Here is a 12,554-nt window from a genome sequence, read left to right on the forward strand (position 1 = left end):
AAAGACCTGTAGCGTTTGACAGCCATTCCAAAAGACCCCCTCACACCAATGCACCTGCTCATCGGCTAAGTTGTATGGTTACACGAGGTATCAATGACGCTGGCTGCGACTTGTATTCGCAAGGCAAAATGCCATGGCCTCTACCACCCAGCTACCTCCTCGAGTACATGCTAATATGATAGCAATCGGTGATGAAGATGAAGATCGTACGCCTTTGACTAGATAAATATATGAATATGCCAACCCTATTAACTGCCAGTAGCGTTCGAATCACTACTCCTCATCCGGGACGACTGTGATCTTCGACCCTCTGCTTGTGGTTGCAATTTCCTTAGATCTGTCTCTTGAATACCGCCCCTAAGAGTCTTGGCAAAGTTCAAGCATGGCTTATTGGCTGCTCACCGTATTCTATGCGTAGGGGAAGGGAATCCATGCGATCTCGCGTTTCGGTGTGCTAACCGAAGTCGAGGTCTCGTCTTCGCCGCAAACATTAAATCAAGGGAGATGAGAATGATATGAACAAGGCCACCAACATCCATTCCCTTTGCTGAGACCTCGTTTTTAAAGTACCAGTGAAGGCCGGCTTCCTATATCGACATAAAACCAACGACATCAAAGATCCCTTTCCTCGATTCTTATAATTGCCGCAGCATCCCTTCTTTTCTCGATAATTAGCTCATATAGCGTCATGCCCATGACCCCATCCATATATAGATCACCGAAACCTACTAGATAGGCATCTAAAACCATTTGCTGTTGGTTCTTTGTCAGGGCCCAGTCACATGGTACCTAGATTGCGGTCAATTGTTGGTGCGCAGAAAACGCTAGGCGCCTATGTCTATAACATCCAAACTACACCCGTTTGTTTTTCTTATTTAGGCAGATGAGAATTTAAATATCTGTGGACAGTTTTTCTGCTATAACAATCATACTGTGAAGCTGCTGCTTATATCGCCACGGCATAACCCACCTTAAGCCTTTTTTAACTATCGGAACGCAGCTGGTCGTATGTAGGGGAAGAAGAATCTATTTCTGCACAAGTTTGCGACCATCTTGGTGAGTATTCTTGAAATATCTCGCGAAGTTCCTGTTGGTTTACGGTGCTTAGCAGCTTCTGATCCCTAATCTCCAGGACTACCTCGACGAGGGATAGTACAAAACTTATGACGTGCGATCTTTTTGTTTTGTTGTTTAATTTTCTAGTACATCCAACAAGGGCGTCAAAGTATATATAGTTAAATATCTCAAGCACAAATGGTTCCTATTCCTTTTCAGTCATCATTCGCCTCACCAGACAAATACAGAATATCAAAATCAGCATACCTTCACGAAGGTATTCCCCTGGAGCCATCTGCCGAACACTACCGTCGCCAGCGGGATACCCAAATGGTTATTATCAGGTAATATGATTCACTCTATACCAATGCACCTTTAAGGGACATGCCTGCTGATACGCTCTGAAGGAACGAACCAAGCAATGAGATCATCAAACATGTGTAGGGACGTGGTCAAGGCAAATCTAAACGAGGCGCCAAAATCGAACAAAGAGCAAAAGGAGCGAAGGAAGAAAGGGGAGAGAAGGGAGCTAGAGGCGAGAAAGATAAGTTCAATTTTGTCCCCTGGTATGAATGAGATAGAGCTAACTTGATTTTACCCAAACTACGACGTTTTGCCTCGAGCTCCGGCTCCACCACCAGCAGTGGTTGAAGCTTCGCCGGTCAAGGGTCGACTGAAAGCTCGAATGAATCGCAGACTTGACCAAAAGCCAGTGGATGAAGATTCGTCTATGCATAACCCACTGAAAGCTCGATCGAATCGCAAATTTAACCAAACGCTAGTGGATGAAGATTCGGCTATGCGTGATCGACTGAAAGCTCGACAGAATCGCAAATTTGACCATACGCCAGTGGATAAAGATTCGTCTCTGCATAATCGACTTGGAGGTCGGATAAGGCCTGAGGTTGGCCCCGATTCCAGTTATCTGCATACAAGATATAATCCACCTCGGGGTAGTGATTACCATAACGTGCAAATCCCATGCCCACCACACATGCTCCCTGGGCCGCAGTTTGACCAGCGTCAGCACTATCCGGGCAACGGACATTTACCACCTCAGGGTAATAATTACCAGAACGTGCAAACCCCATTCCTACCACATATGCCCCCTGGGCCTCAATTCGACCAACATCGGCACTACCTAGACAACGGACATTTACCACCTCAGGGCAATGGTTACCCTAACATGCAAATCCCAGGCCCACAACATATACCCCCTGGACCTCCGTTTGATCCGCAACACCGATATCATGGCAATGGACCTCATCCACCTCATGGCAGTCATTACCTTCATCACTGGTAGTGGCTTTCCTTGAGAGTAGTCGAAGATCCTAGTCTATAGAGATCGCAGAGGTACTACGACCATGGGTGTAGAACAAGGCGATTCGCTGAAACCGAGAAGACTATACGTTTTTCAATTTTGTTCACAAATGAGCTACGCTAAGCATAGCCTAAGCCGGGCACATGAGAAACGGCTTCATGTAATTATTAAAGAGGTGTGGTGTCGGGTGAGGCGCAACGGGGTTCACCAACAATTGGGTTTGAGTTTTAGAACTGGAATTGGACTTTAATGGGTATATAGCTTCACACTCACTTTGAGTATATATGTACCCTACTAGGTAGTTCAGGTAGCGGACAGCGTGCCACGTCCCTATGCCCTTGCGGAGGCTTGGGTAAGCTACTACGTAGCATGTGACAAGGGCTCTTATAGAGGGCTTGGAACTTAGTCATACTCATTAATAATCTACTAGGGGTCTTTAGGGCCTTAATCTCTTTCTCTCTCCTATCCTGGAGTGGGAGATTCCTTAGCTATTTATGCTCATTTAGGCCTCATACAATCTGTGACTCCCTTCCTTCTGTTGGGTATTTATACTTTAACTGTTGGTCTTTTTGTAGCTAATAGGTTGTTCTTATCCAATCGTTTATAGCCTCACTTTCTGCCAGGGGTAGCGTTGGTTATCTTCGGGTCTTTAGGTCTTATAGGACTATCCGTGTAATACTATTTCCCTCCTTTTGATGCTCGACTTTGAGCACGACTGACTCCTTAGGGGGTCTGCGAGTCCGGGGCTTTAGTCGCTCGGGGGTCCGCTGGTTTGCCAGGATTCTACTGGTGGAACTATTTAATAAAAGCCTTTACACCAGCGCTATCTATATGCTTATAGGGCTCCTAAGTCTAATACTTTTTAGCTGGCCAACCTTTCCATTTAATTAAGTACTTTATATTCCCTTAGGTTTTTAAAAAGTTTTTAATTTCTTTTATTTAATAGTCTTTAGATTTTATTGGAGGTGCTTCCCGTAGGATTTGGTTAGGGTTAGGTAATGCTTGATTATTAGTACGGTAAGGTTTAATAAATAAAATATGGAATAAATTATAGATTTTCTATCCTTTAGGTAATATAAATCTAATAGCGGTAGGTAAAATTACTTTATAGATTTTAAAGGGATTAAATATCTTTTTATTTAACTTTTTAATAGGTCTTTTTATTTTAATGTTTTTTATATTTAGTATTATTAATTAGTTTTTAGCGTATTAAGGTAAAGCCTTTTATCTTTTATCCGCTTATTCCTTTATATATTATTAGGCCTTTTTTAATTATTCCTTAGCTTCTTTATATATTTACGTTATTTAATAGGCATATAACCTATTAGATAGGTTATAAGGTTATACTATTGGAAGGTTATATATAATTAAATAGTAATTATAATTTATATAAAAGGGGGATATATACGTTAAAGCTAATATAATATTATTGTATATAAATTTAACAATTAATAGGAGATTTTTTTAATTGGACATTTTATAATTAATAAATGCTTATAAATAAATTTTGAAAATTTAATTAAATTATTTTATTTATTTATTAGTTTAGGGATAAAAGGCTATATTTATATAGGATTTAATACTAATAAGCTTTAAAAAGTCCTTTTATAAATAGTTTATAAACTTAAAGTCTTTATTAGAAATTATATTAAAGGGTATATTATATAATTTTTAATAATGCTTAATAAAGATTTTAATAAGATCTTTAGTTTTTTTTTCCTTAACTTTTAAGGGTATAAAGTATTCTATTTTTATAAAGGGATTTATTATTATTTAAATAAAGTTATAGCTATTAAATAAAGGTAAATTAATAATAAAGTTTATTATAACCAATTGCTATAAAATATAGTATAACTTTATAGGTTAAAGTAATTTATAGGGGGCGTATTATAGGGCTTTATTTTATTAATAAGTGTAGCAGCTTTATATAAAGTCCCTTATAGTTGCTTTAATATTAGGCTATTAAAAATTTCTTATAATAAGTTTTAATATTTTATCTATTTTTATATATTTAGCTATTTATATATTATACTTTATTTTTATTACTTTTTATTATATAGCTATAAATATTTATAGGTATCCCTTCTTATATAGTAAGTTATTTATAAGCTTTATATCCTTAAAGGGTTTATCCTTTTATAAATAGTACTCTAGGTTATCCTTTGCTACTTCTTTAATAAGCTTAACGAACTTTAGTAGCTATTTAGGTATGGAAAGGCTATAAAGCTGTTTAAAGGTTAGTAATATAAACGTTGCTAAGTTAAATATTAATCCTTTAAAATGTAAAAAATGTTTTTCCTATAAAACCGATTTAACCGGTTAGTTTTTACTCCCTTCTTTTTTAAAGCAATATTAGGTTAATTTCAATATAATATTAGCCTTTTCGTTTAATTTACTAGGTTAATAATTTATTATAAACTAATATGTTAATAGTTGCTATGCCTAACGGGCCTGTCATCTATTTAGGACTTTAGCTATTATAAAATATAACAGGTTTTAATAGTTAAAGTAAATTTCAATTTAATGTTAAACGCTTTTTAGGTATTAATACTATTGGTTAAATCTATTTATTATTACGAATAGCTCTTTATTATATATTTTATAATTCATTTTTATTAGTATTAACTTTTAGAAGTAAAAGGCAACGGGGTAGAGTTTACTATTATTATTCTTTTATAATAGTATAGCTTTAAGGGTAAAGTTAAAGGCATTAGTTTTAACGTGAGCTACTTTAAAGGGGTTAAAATGGATAAATATAGGGGCTATAGTAAAACGGTATTTAAACTTAAGAAAGGCTTTATTTATAGCTTCCGTTTACTTTTATTATTATTAATCTATTTTATTTACATCTGTTAGTAGTTTTATAATTAATAAGAACTTTTTAATAAATCTTTAGTAAAAGTTTATAAATTTAATAAATTATTATAATTTATATAGGGTAGTTAATACTTTCCATTTAATAATATAGTTAATTTTGTTTTAGGCTATTGAAATATTATTAATATTAATAATATATTTGAGGAATTTGACTTTATATATGCGTTATTTGTATTTTTAGAGTACTATTGTTAGATTATGCTTATTAAGGTATTATAATACCTTTTTAACTATTTTATTATATTCTTCCTTTATTTCCGCATAGATTAAAAGGTTATTAAGGTATATAAGTAGCCCTATATTAATAAAGTTCCGAAAGATATAGTTTATTATAGATTAAAACGTTATAGGAATATTAATAAGTTCTATAAATATAACTATATATTTAAAAAGTTTATATTTATAACGGAATGCTATTTTTTATTTATAACCCTTTTTAATTTTAATTAAGTAAAATCCGGATTTTAGGTTGATTTTGGTAAACTATTTAGCCTTTCGAAATCTAGCTTAAAGTTTTACGATAAAGGGAATAGGATACTTTATTAGTATTATAATGGTATTAAGGCTTTAATAATTTACGATGGGGTGTAGTGGATTATTTAGGTTTTTCTTTTTTACGAATATAAGGGGTGCTTTGTATGATGTAATAGATTTGTGGATACGATTAGTTTTAAGCATTTTATCCAATTATAGTTTGAGTGTGTTTAGTTTGCGATTGTTTATAGTATAAAGGGGTTCTTAGGGGGGAGTTTTCCTATTTATAAGGTTAATTGTATGATTTTAAGGTTGGTGGTTAGGTAACCGTTGTGCTGTTGCCTTGGTTATGATTGGGAGGAATTCTTTAAATTCTTTGGGAATTTGTTCTATCGTTGCTTTGGTGGCTGCTTGGAGCGTGGTTGTTATAACCTTGGTAGTTCCCGGGTTGAGGATAGTTTGGCTGGTATAATTTTTATAGCAGTATTTAGATGCGAATATGATTTTTCCGGTATTTTTAAAGAAATACGTAGGTTAATGTTCTTTTATCTATTATTGGGGTAGGATAATGTTATAGTTCTTATTAAGGGTGTTTAATTTAAAGCTAAGCTTTATGAAATAGTCTTCCTGGTGTTGGAGAATAATTTGTTCCGTATAATATTGTTCTACCTTTTGTACGTATATTACGTTAAAGGTTAGTATAAGTTTAAGATACACTTTTTTAATAAGAAGCAGCTTTTATTATTTAGCCTTTAAAAAGGATATTATAGGAATAGTGTTATTTATATTTAAAAGTACTTTGATTAGGTGTTTTTGGTTATTATATAATAAGGTTATAGGGATGATAGGCCTATACCCTGTTTTAGGTTTTAAATTAGCCTTCTTTTAGGCTAGTTTAGGAAGCTTATCTTTTGTTCGTTTAGTTATATTAATGTAGGAAAAGTTACCTTTTTAAAGGTTTAGGTTTTTATATAGTACTTTATAGGGTTTAATTAAAAATCTAAGTTTAATTCCTTTATTTTTATATATTGTATAGGATTGATTACCTTTGTAATAATAGCGTTAATTTTAGTTCGTTTAGTTATAAATAGTAGTTCTACATTATTATTAGGCCTTTTTTTAGTAAAAGAGGTTTTTTTAGGGGCTAGAGGAAGCTCTTTTTTGTTAATATCCTTTTTGGCGTAATAGGTAAAGGTATAGTGATTGCTCCTACTGCACCGTTAATAATTAATTTTGTTTTACTTTTATTTATTAATAGTAGTTTAATTAATCCCCTTTAATATAGTTGTAGTATTAAGTTAACGATTATCTTTAGGATCGACTTTAGGTTTATTTAGCTTTTTATTAATAGGTTTCCTTTCCTTATCCTTTTTTAAGGATTGGTTTAGGCTTAAATTGGAGCAATTCTTTTTGTTTTGGTTTTAATAGCCCAATTTCGATTACTCCTTTATCGAATTAGGCATGCCTTTTAAAGATAGCCTAGGGTACGTTAATATATTCTTATAAATAATGCTAGCTTTTTAAATTACATTAAGAAACTTGCTATTATCCTTAAAAATATAGCCCTAACTATAATAAACCATCTTTATAAGTTTAAATGGTAGGCGTTTGGTAATAAAGGTTTAAAATGTTAAGTTAAATTACTTTACTAAATCATTTTGGTTAAGGATCTTAATAAAAAATTAGGCAATGTTGCTGGAGTACTTTACCTTTATAAGGGCATTAACATTTTGGTATATTGTTAAAGGATCCTTAAATTGGGCTTTTAAGGCTATTTAATAAGTTGCCTAGGTATTAATAATACCGATATAATGGATTTGCTTTTAGTAAAATTGGTACCATTGTAAAGCTTTATTCGTTATAAGGGAGCCGATTTAATTAATACGGTGCTTATTAAGGGGAAAACTTTCCGTATATATAAATATATAATCCCTAACCTTAACCTACTATAAGGAAAACTTAAAAGTATTCTTTCTATTATAAATATAAAGCTTATTAAGTTAAATAGGATTAAATATTATAGTTATAGGACCAACATTTCTAAATGTAGCTGAGAAAGCATGCATTAGTTTATTAATAGGGGGGCTAAGGGGATTATTGTTATCCAAGTCTCCTCTAGGTCCCCCATTAGGATTTTAAGGTAGCCCTTAAGGTAGTCCTTTAGGCGGACTGCGGGGGGGTTATCCCTCGAAGGGGTTATCGTTATTATTAAAGCTATTAGGGTTTCCTTTTAGGTTACTTCCGGGTAGCGGGGCAATTCCGGTAAGGATTTCCGGAAAGATTTTTGTTGTTATATATTAAACTCAAAAGGCCCGGGTAACTAATTAAGCCCTTACTACTTATAATGCTTTATTACTGATTTATTATTATAAAATAGCTTTTAATAACAAGTACTTTATAGTAGGATAGTTGGTAAAGCTGGTTATAACATTATACTTTTTTAACTTATTAATAATCTGGTTTATATTAGGTACAATTTACTTATCCAATTATTTTTAAATCTTTTAAATTACTACTTAAGTATAAACTTATAGCTTATTAACTTAATTAAGGTTTATAATGGAATAATTTATAAATTAATTAATTTATCCTTTAATTATAGTAGCTTAATTATTTATAATTCCTTAAGTCTCCTAATGGTTAGCTTTTTATTTAGCAAGCTTACTTTAAAAAGTCCGGAAGGCTTAATAATAGTAATCCGCTACCTTTTCGAACTAATTAATAGTATTAGCTTAAGATTGGGCATCTTATATAATATATATAATAGTTCCCTATATATTTTAAAAAAAGGTAATACTTCCTTATATAATTTTTTATTAAAAATATTTTATCTACTTTTAAGTTATTTATACATTTATTTTATATAAGTTAACTAAAGTATTATATATATTATAAATAGTAGTATATATATTTTAGAATGCTTTTCTTTATTTAGGGGGCATTCCTTACTTATATTTTTATAAGGATTAGGCTACTTAAAAGGTTTTACTTATATAGTTATAAATATTTATAACCTATTATAAAAGGTTTTAGATTATTATATTTATATATTTTATTTTTATATCCTTAATATTTTTATAAATAGTTGGGTTATAAAAGGTAAGTTCTATAGCTTTAAATATTAATTTGGAGGCTATAATAAAAGGTTTTTATTATAAAGCTAATTAATTAATGGATTTAAATAGGTCTTTTAAAGGAAGTAGTCCTTTAGGAAAAGGGGATACAACCTGATTAAAATAAGTAGGTTTAGGTATAGTAAGTAGCAACGGAAGGGATATAGCTCGTTTAAGGGTAAAAGCTAGATTCCAATTTAAACTAACGGAATATTCGTTTAATACTTCCATACATTCTAATTCAACCTATAAGTTACCAGGGGGTAAGACATCCCTAATTTCGGGCTCTTAAATCTAATAAAGTAGTAAAGGTAAATAGCTTAACCATTATTTATCCTTGGAATAATTTTCGTATAATAAAAAAGATCCTAAGGAGTTAAAGTCTAAGCTATCCTTATTAGGATAGTAGGAACTGGAGTTAGAATCCTATAGCTAGGGTACATCTATAATTTTAAAAAAGTTTAAGGCTTTAGGTTAATAAGGTTATTAGCTATTTCCTGCTCTTTAAATAGGAATATTAGGATTGTAGCATATAATGTTTAAATTGTTGGACATAAGGTATAGACTTTTTTAAAATACCTTTTGCTTAATAAAGGTAGGGGAAGTATTTCATTAGAGTAATCCTATATTTATAGGGATTTGGGCTTAAAATAGCATTATATATATATAGGGGGAGATTTTATTAAAGCTTATCCATTATATAGAGGCTTAGGCTATATTGGAGTATCCTAAAGGGGGATAGTAGATTATCTGTAATAAGGGCTTTTATAAAGGGCTTGGAACTTAATTATACTTATTAATAATCTACTAGGGGTTTCTAGGGCCTTAATCTCTCTCTTTCTCCTATCTTGGAATGGGAGATTCCTTAGCTATTTATGCTTATTTAGGCCTTATATAATCTGTGACTCCCTTCCTTCCGTTGGGTATTCATGCTTTAACTGTTGGTCTTCTTGTAGCCAATAGGTTGTTCTTATCCAATCGCTTATAGCCTTACTTTCTGCCAGGGGTAGCGTCGGTTATCTTCGGGTCTTCAGGTCTCATAGGACTGTCCGTATGACATAGCATACCCTCACAACGTTAAACACCATCAATCAATCGATCAATCTCACTTTGAGTATGGTAGATGGGGTACATAGCATCATTGGATTTAAGATGTATAGGTTGTTTCTTTATCCCGTCTATGGAATCGATTCTTTCTCTTCAACCGCCGACTTCTACAGGAGGTAGTGATCAACAATCAGTTAGCCAAGGAGCATCGAGATCTATGGAGCCAGGAATATAACGATAGCTAGCGGACTATGAAGTGTCTGCTCCCATCTAATAGAGAAAGGGAAAGGGGCTGCTAAGAAAAGAGTTACTTGGGCGCAGCTATCCCACCGGCCTTACTGCTTGGAATAATAACGATACAAATCGGATAAAATTGTGCTTTTTATTATTCTCTCTCAAGATATACGACACACCAATATTGTAATGCTAACTAGATCTATGTCACTGCGTGAATACCACTCCTAATTATAATTGCTTATGAAAATTTATGTTAATATATAGCTTCTCTTTCTACGCAAACAATATGGTGACAGAGCTGTTCTTATCACGAAGGTGTTAAACTTGAAGTAAACTAGAGCCCGATCGACAGATCGAATGCAGCTCAAGAAGACGACAATGAATTCTCAGAATTTCGAGCCCCGAATTTAAGGGAGAAAGATTTGCTGTAGCATTAGAGTCTCTGAATAGTCCTATGTTCTAAGTCTCGACTGTTAAGAGGATCCTATTCGCTACTTCTCATTTTGTTCATGCTTGTAGATACAACCTAAGTGTCACTATCCTGAGGGGCTGCTATTGGACCTGATCGTCAAGATCACAAGAGAGCTGAGAAGACTCATTATAGAGGGACCACGAACAGAGCGCTAGAGATATTCTACCTTAATCAACGCTCATCCTATAATATCCATGTAACAGATATTATTTTCATAACGACTCTGTCCAAGACTATCTTAAGTTCCATCATATCGACTGAAGCATCGATCAAGCTTTTTGTTGCTTGCTCTTCCAATCACCCCCTCCTTTAATCATGGCAGCAACCGTCTCCTCAACCGGAATAGGCTTCAACCCGACCCGCGCCAGCAAATTCTCTAGCATAGGGTCATCCACAAGACACTCTCCATCCTCAAGAGCTTCATACGTGCTAGCCCACCACTCAACACCAGGTCTCTGCATCCCCCTATCCTCAGTATAATATCTCTCATGCTCCTCGCGGCCAACAACATCAACCCTCACACCCCTACCTCTCTCCCAGCCCACAATCCCAGCGATTTCGCCAACCGTCCTCGCCGTCCCAGGCCGCGTAGACAAATAAACCGTCCTTCCCACGAACTCCTTCTCCCCATCCTCTATCCCACCAGACGCAAGCACAAGCGCGCTCGCAACGCCAAGATCACGGATCGCCGTCCAGCAGATCTTCCCATCGCCAGCGAGCGGGACGACGTCTCTCTCGTCTTTCGCGTTCCTGCTATCGAAGTATCCGAGATACAGCGGCCAGGACTCATTATACAGCCCCTCGCGCAGGATCGTAATCTTCACACCATGCGCAGCGCCGACACTCCGAAGATACGCCTCGGTGCACAAATGCGCGCGCATGACCCCAGCCTTGCTCTCTCCGCCTGCACCGCCTTTAAACCCGAACCCCAAGCTCGAGTACACGATCCACTTGACCCCCGCTTTCACAGCAGCATCGATAGCGTTCTTATGATGGCTCTCGCGGCCTATATCCTTTTCCGCACCGGGCGCGGTCCCGTCGTAGTCCATCGCGACGCCAAAGTCGAGCGCGATATCCGGCGTCGAGACGAGGAAGAGCGTCTGCACGTCTCGCAGCGCATCCTCGAACGTCGCGCCGTCTTCGAAGCGCGCGTGCCGGACTTGCGCGCCCGTCGAGGATAGCTTGGCCCATGTCTGCGAGTCTGGCGTCGAAGACGTCATGGCGATGATGTCAGAGGGCGGCGCGAGGTTGTGAGCCACGAGGGCGGAGAGCGTGGCCCCGCCAAGCTTGCCTGATGCGCCGACGATAGCTATCCTGGACATTGCTTCGTGCCGTAGAGTCGGGCGTTTCAATGAAGAGGTAGATGTATTAAGATTCCATCAAACACCATAAGTATGGGGATAGTAGTGCTGCTCGGTGAACTGTATTAACCTCTTTCAGTCAATTTCGAAGGCGGCACAATCCCTCATTTATACACGCCTCTATCTCTATATACATTCAGTAAAAGCTTGGATTTCTGTCCACATTCGGCAGTTTGCTCGGGGTCTCAAGCTACGCTTTCAATTTGACGTAGTCAACATGGCTGCTCAATTAGTAATTCCTCATCGACCTATTCAGGAAACAACCCGCGAACTGAGCATTAGTGCTGTGGGCTACACGTTTCTAGTGCGGCTCTAAGTCACTCGATTCGCATTGTGAATGGGGTACGGTGGTCGGCGACAAGGTAAAGTTGGAGCATGTCGAAGCGTTAACGCCGATGAACCTGGGGAGATAATGTAACTTATCTTTCTACCTACATTGACGGACCCAAATTGAAACAGCAAGTATCGCCATGCTACTGTCATCGCTTTTCGCCAAAAGAATAGTAGATCATGTATTTACATTCAGTTGCTATTGATTATTCCATAGGTACAATCTCACGACTTTCCAGCTGGTCAGGCATTCCACGCTAGCTTTT

The 12,554-nt window shown here is 35.8% G+C and overlaps 2 protein-coding genes across 2 annotated transcripts; one reads left to right on the forward strand and one right to left on the reverse strand.

The window, feature by feature from the left end:
• Positions 1-884: 884 nt before the first annotated feature.
• On the forward strand, positions 885-2,860 carry F5B22DRAFT_621384 (uncharacterized protein). Its single transcript, XM_047975888.1, has 3 exons — positions 885-1,400; positions 1,464-1,600; positions 1,655-2,860. The coding sequence occupies exons 2-3, from the start codon at positions 1,478-1,480 to the stop codon at positions 2,357-2,359; spliced, it is 828 nt and encodes a 275-aa protein (XP_047827218.1). The 5' UTR covers positions 885-1,400; positions 1,464-1,477; the 3' UTR covers positions 2,360-2,860.
• A 7,744-nt stretch (positions 2,861-10,604) lies between these two features.
• On the reverse strand, positions 10,605-12,251 carry F5B22DRAFT_424030 (uncharacterized protein). Its single transcript, XM_047971674.1, has one exon. It carries the CDS (start codon positions 11,917-11,919, stop codon positions 10,867-10,869), a length of 1,053 nt encoding a protein of 350 aa, XP_047827219.1. The 5' UTR covers positions 11,920-12,251; the 3' UTR covers positions 10,605-10,866.
• Positions 12,252-12,554: the final 303 nt, after the last annotated feature.

This window comes from Xylaria bambusicola (genome assembly GCF_022495145.1).
Source record: "Xylaria bambusicola strain CBS 139988 unplaced genomic scaffold F5B22scaffold_50, whole genome shotgun sequence".
Lineage (NCBI taxonomy): Eukaryota > Fungi > Ascomycota > Sordariomycetes > Xylariales > Xylariaceae > Xylaria > Xylaria bambusicola.

Excerpts from the sequence above, each read along its gene's own strand:
- F5B22DRAFT_621384 (XM_047975888.1), top strand. The coding sequence starts at position 1,478 with ATGAGATCATCAAACATGTGTAGGGACGTGGTCAAGGCAAATCTAAAC. Across the intron at positions 1,601-1,654 it reads GGGAGCTAGAGGCGAGAAAG|CCAAACTACGACGTTTTGCC; the intron begins ATAAGTTCAATT and ends ACTTGATTTTAC.
- F5B22DRAFT_424030 (XM_047971674.1), bottom strand. The coding sequence starts at position 11,919 with ATGTCCAGGATAGCTATCGTCGGCGCATCAGGCAAGCTTGGCGGGGCC.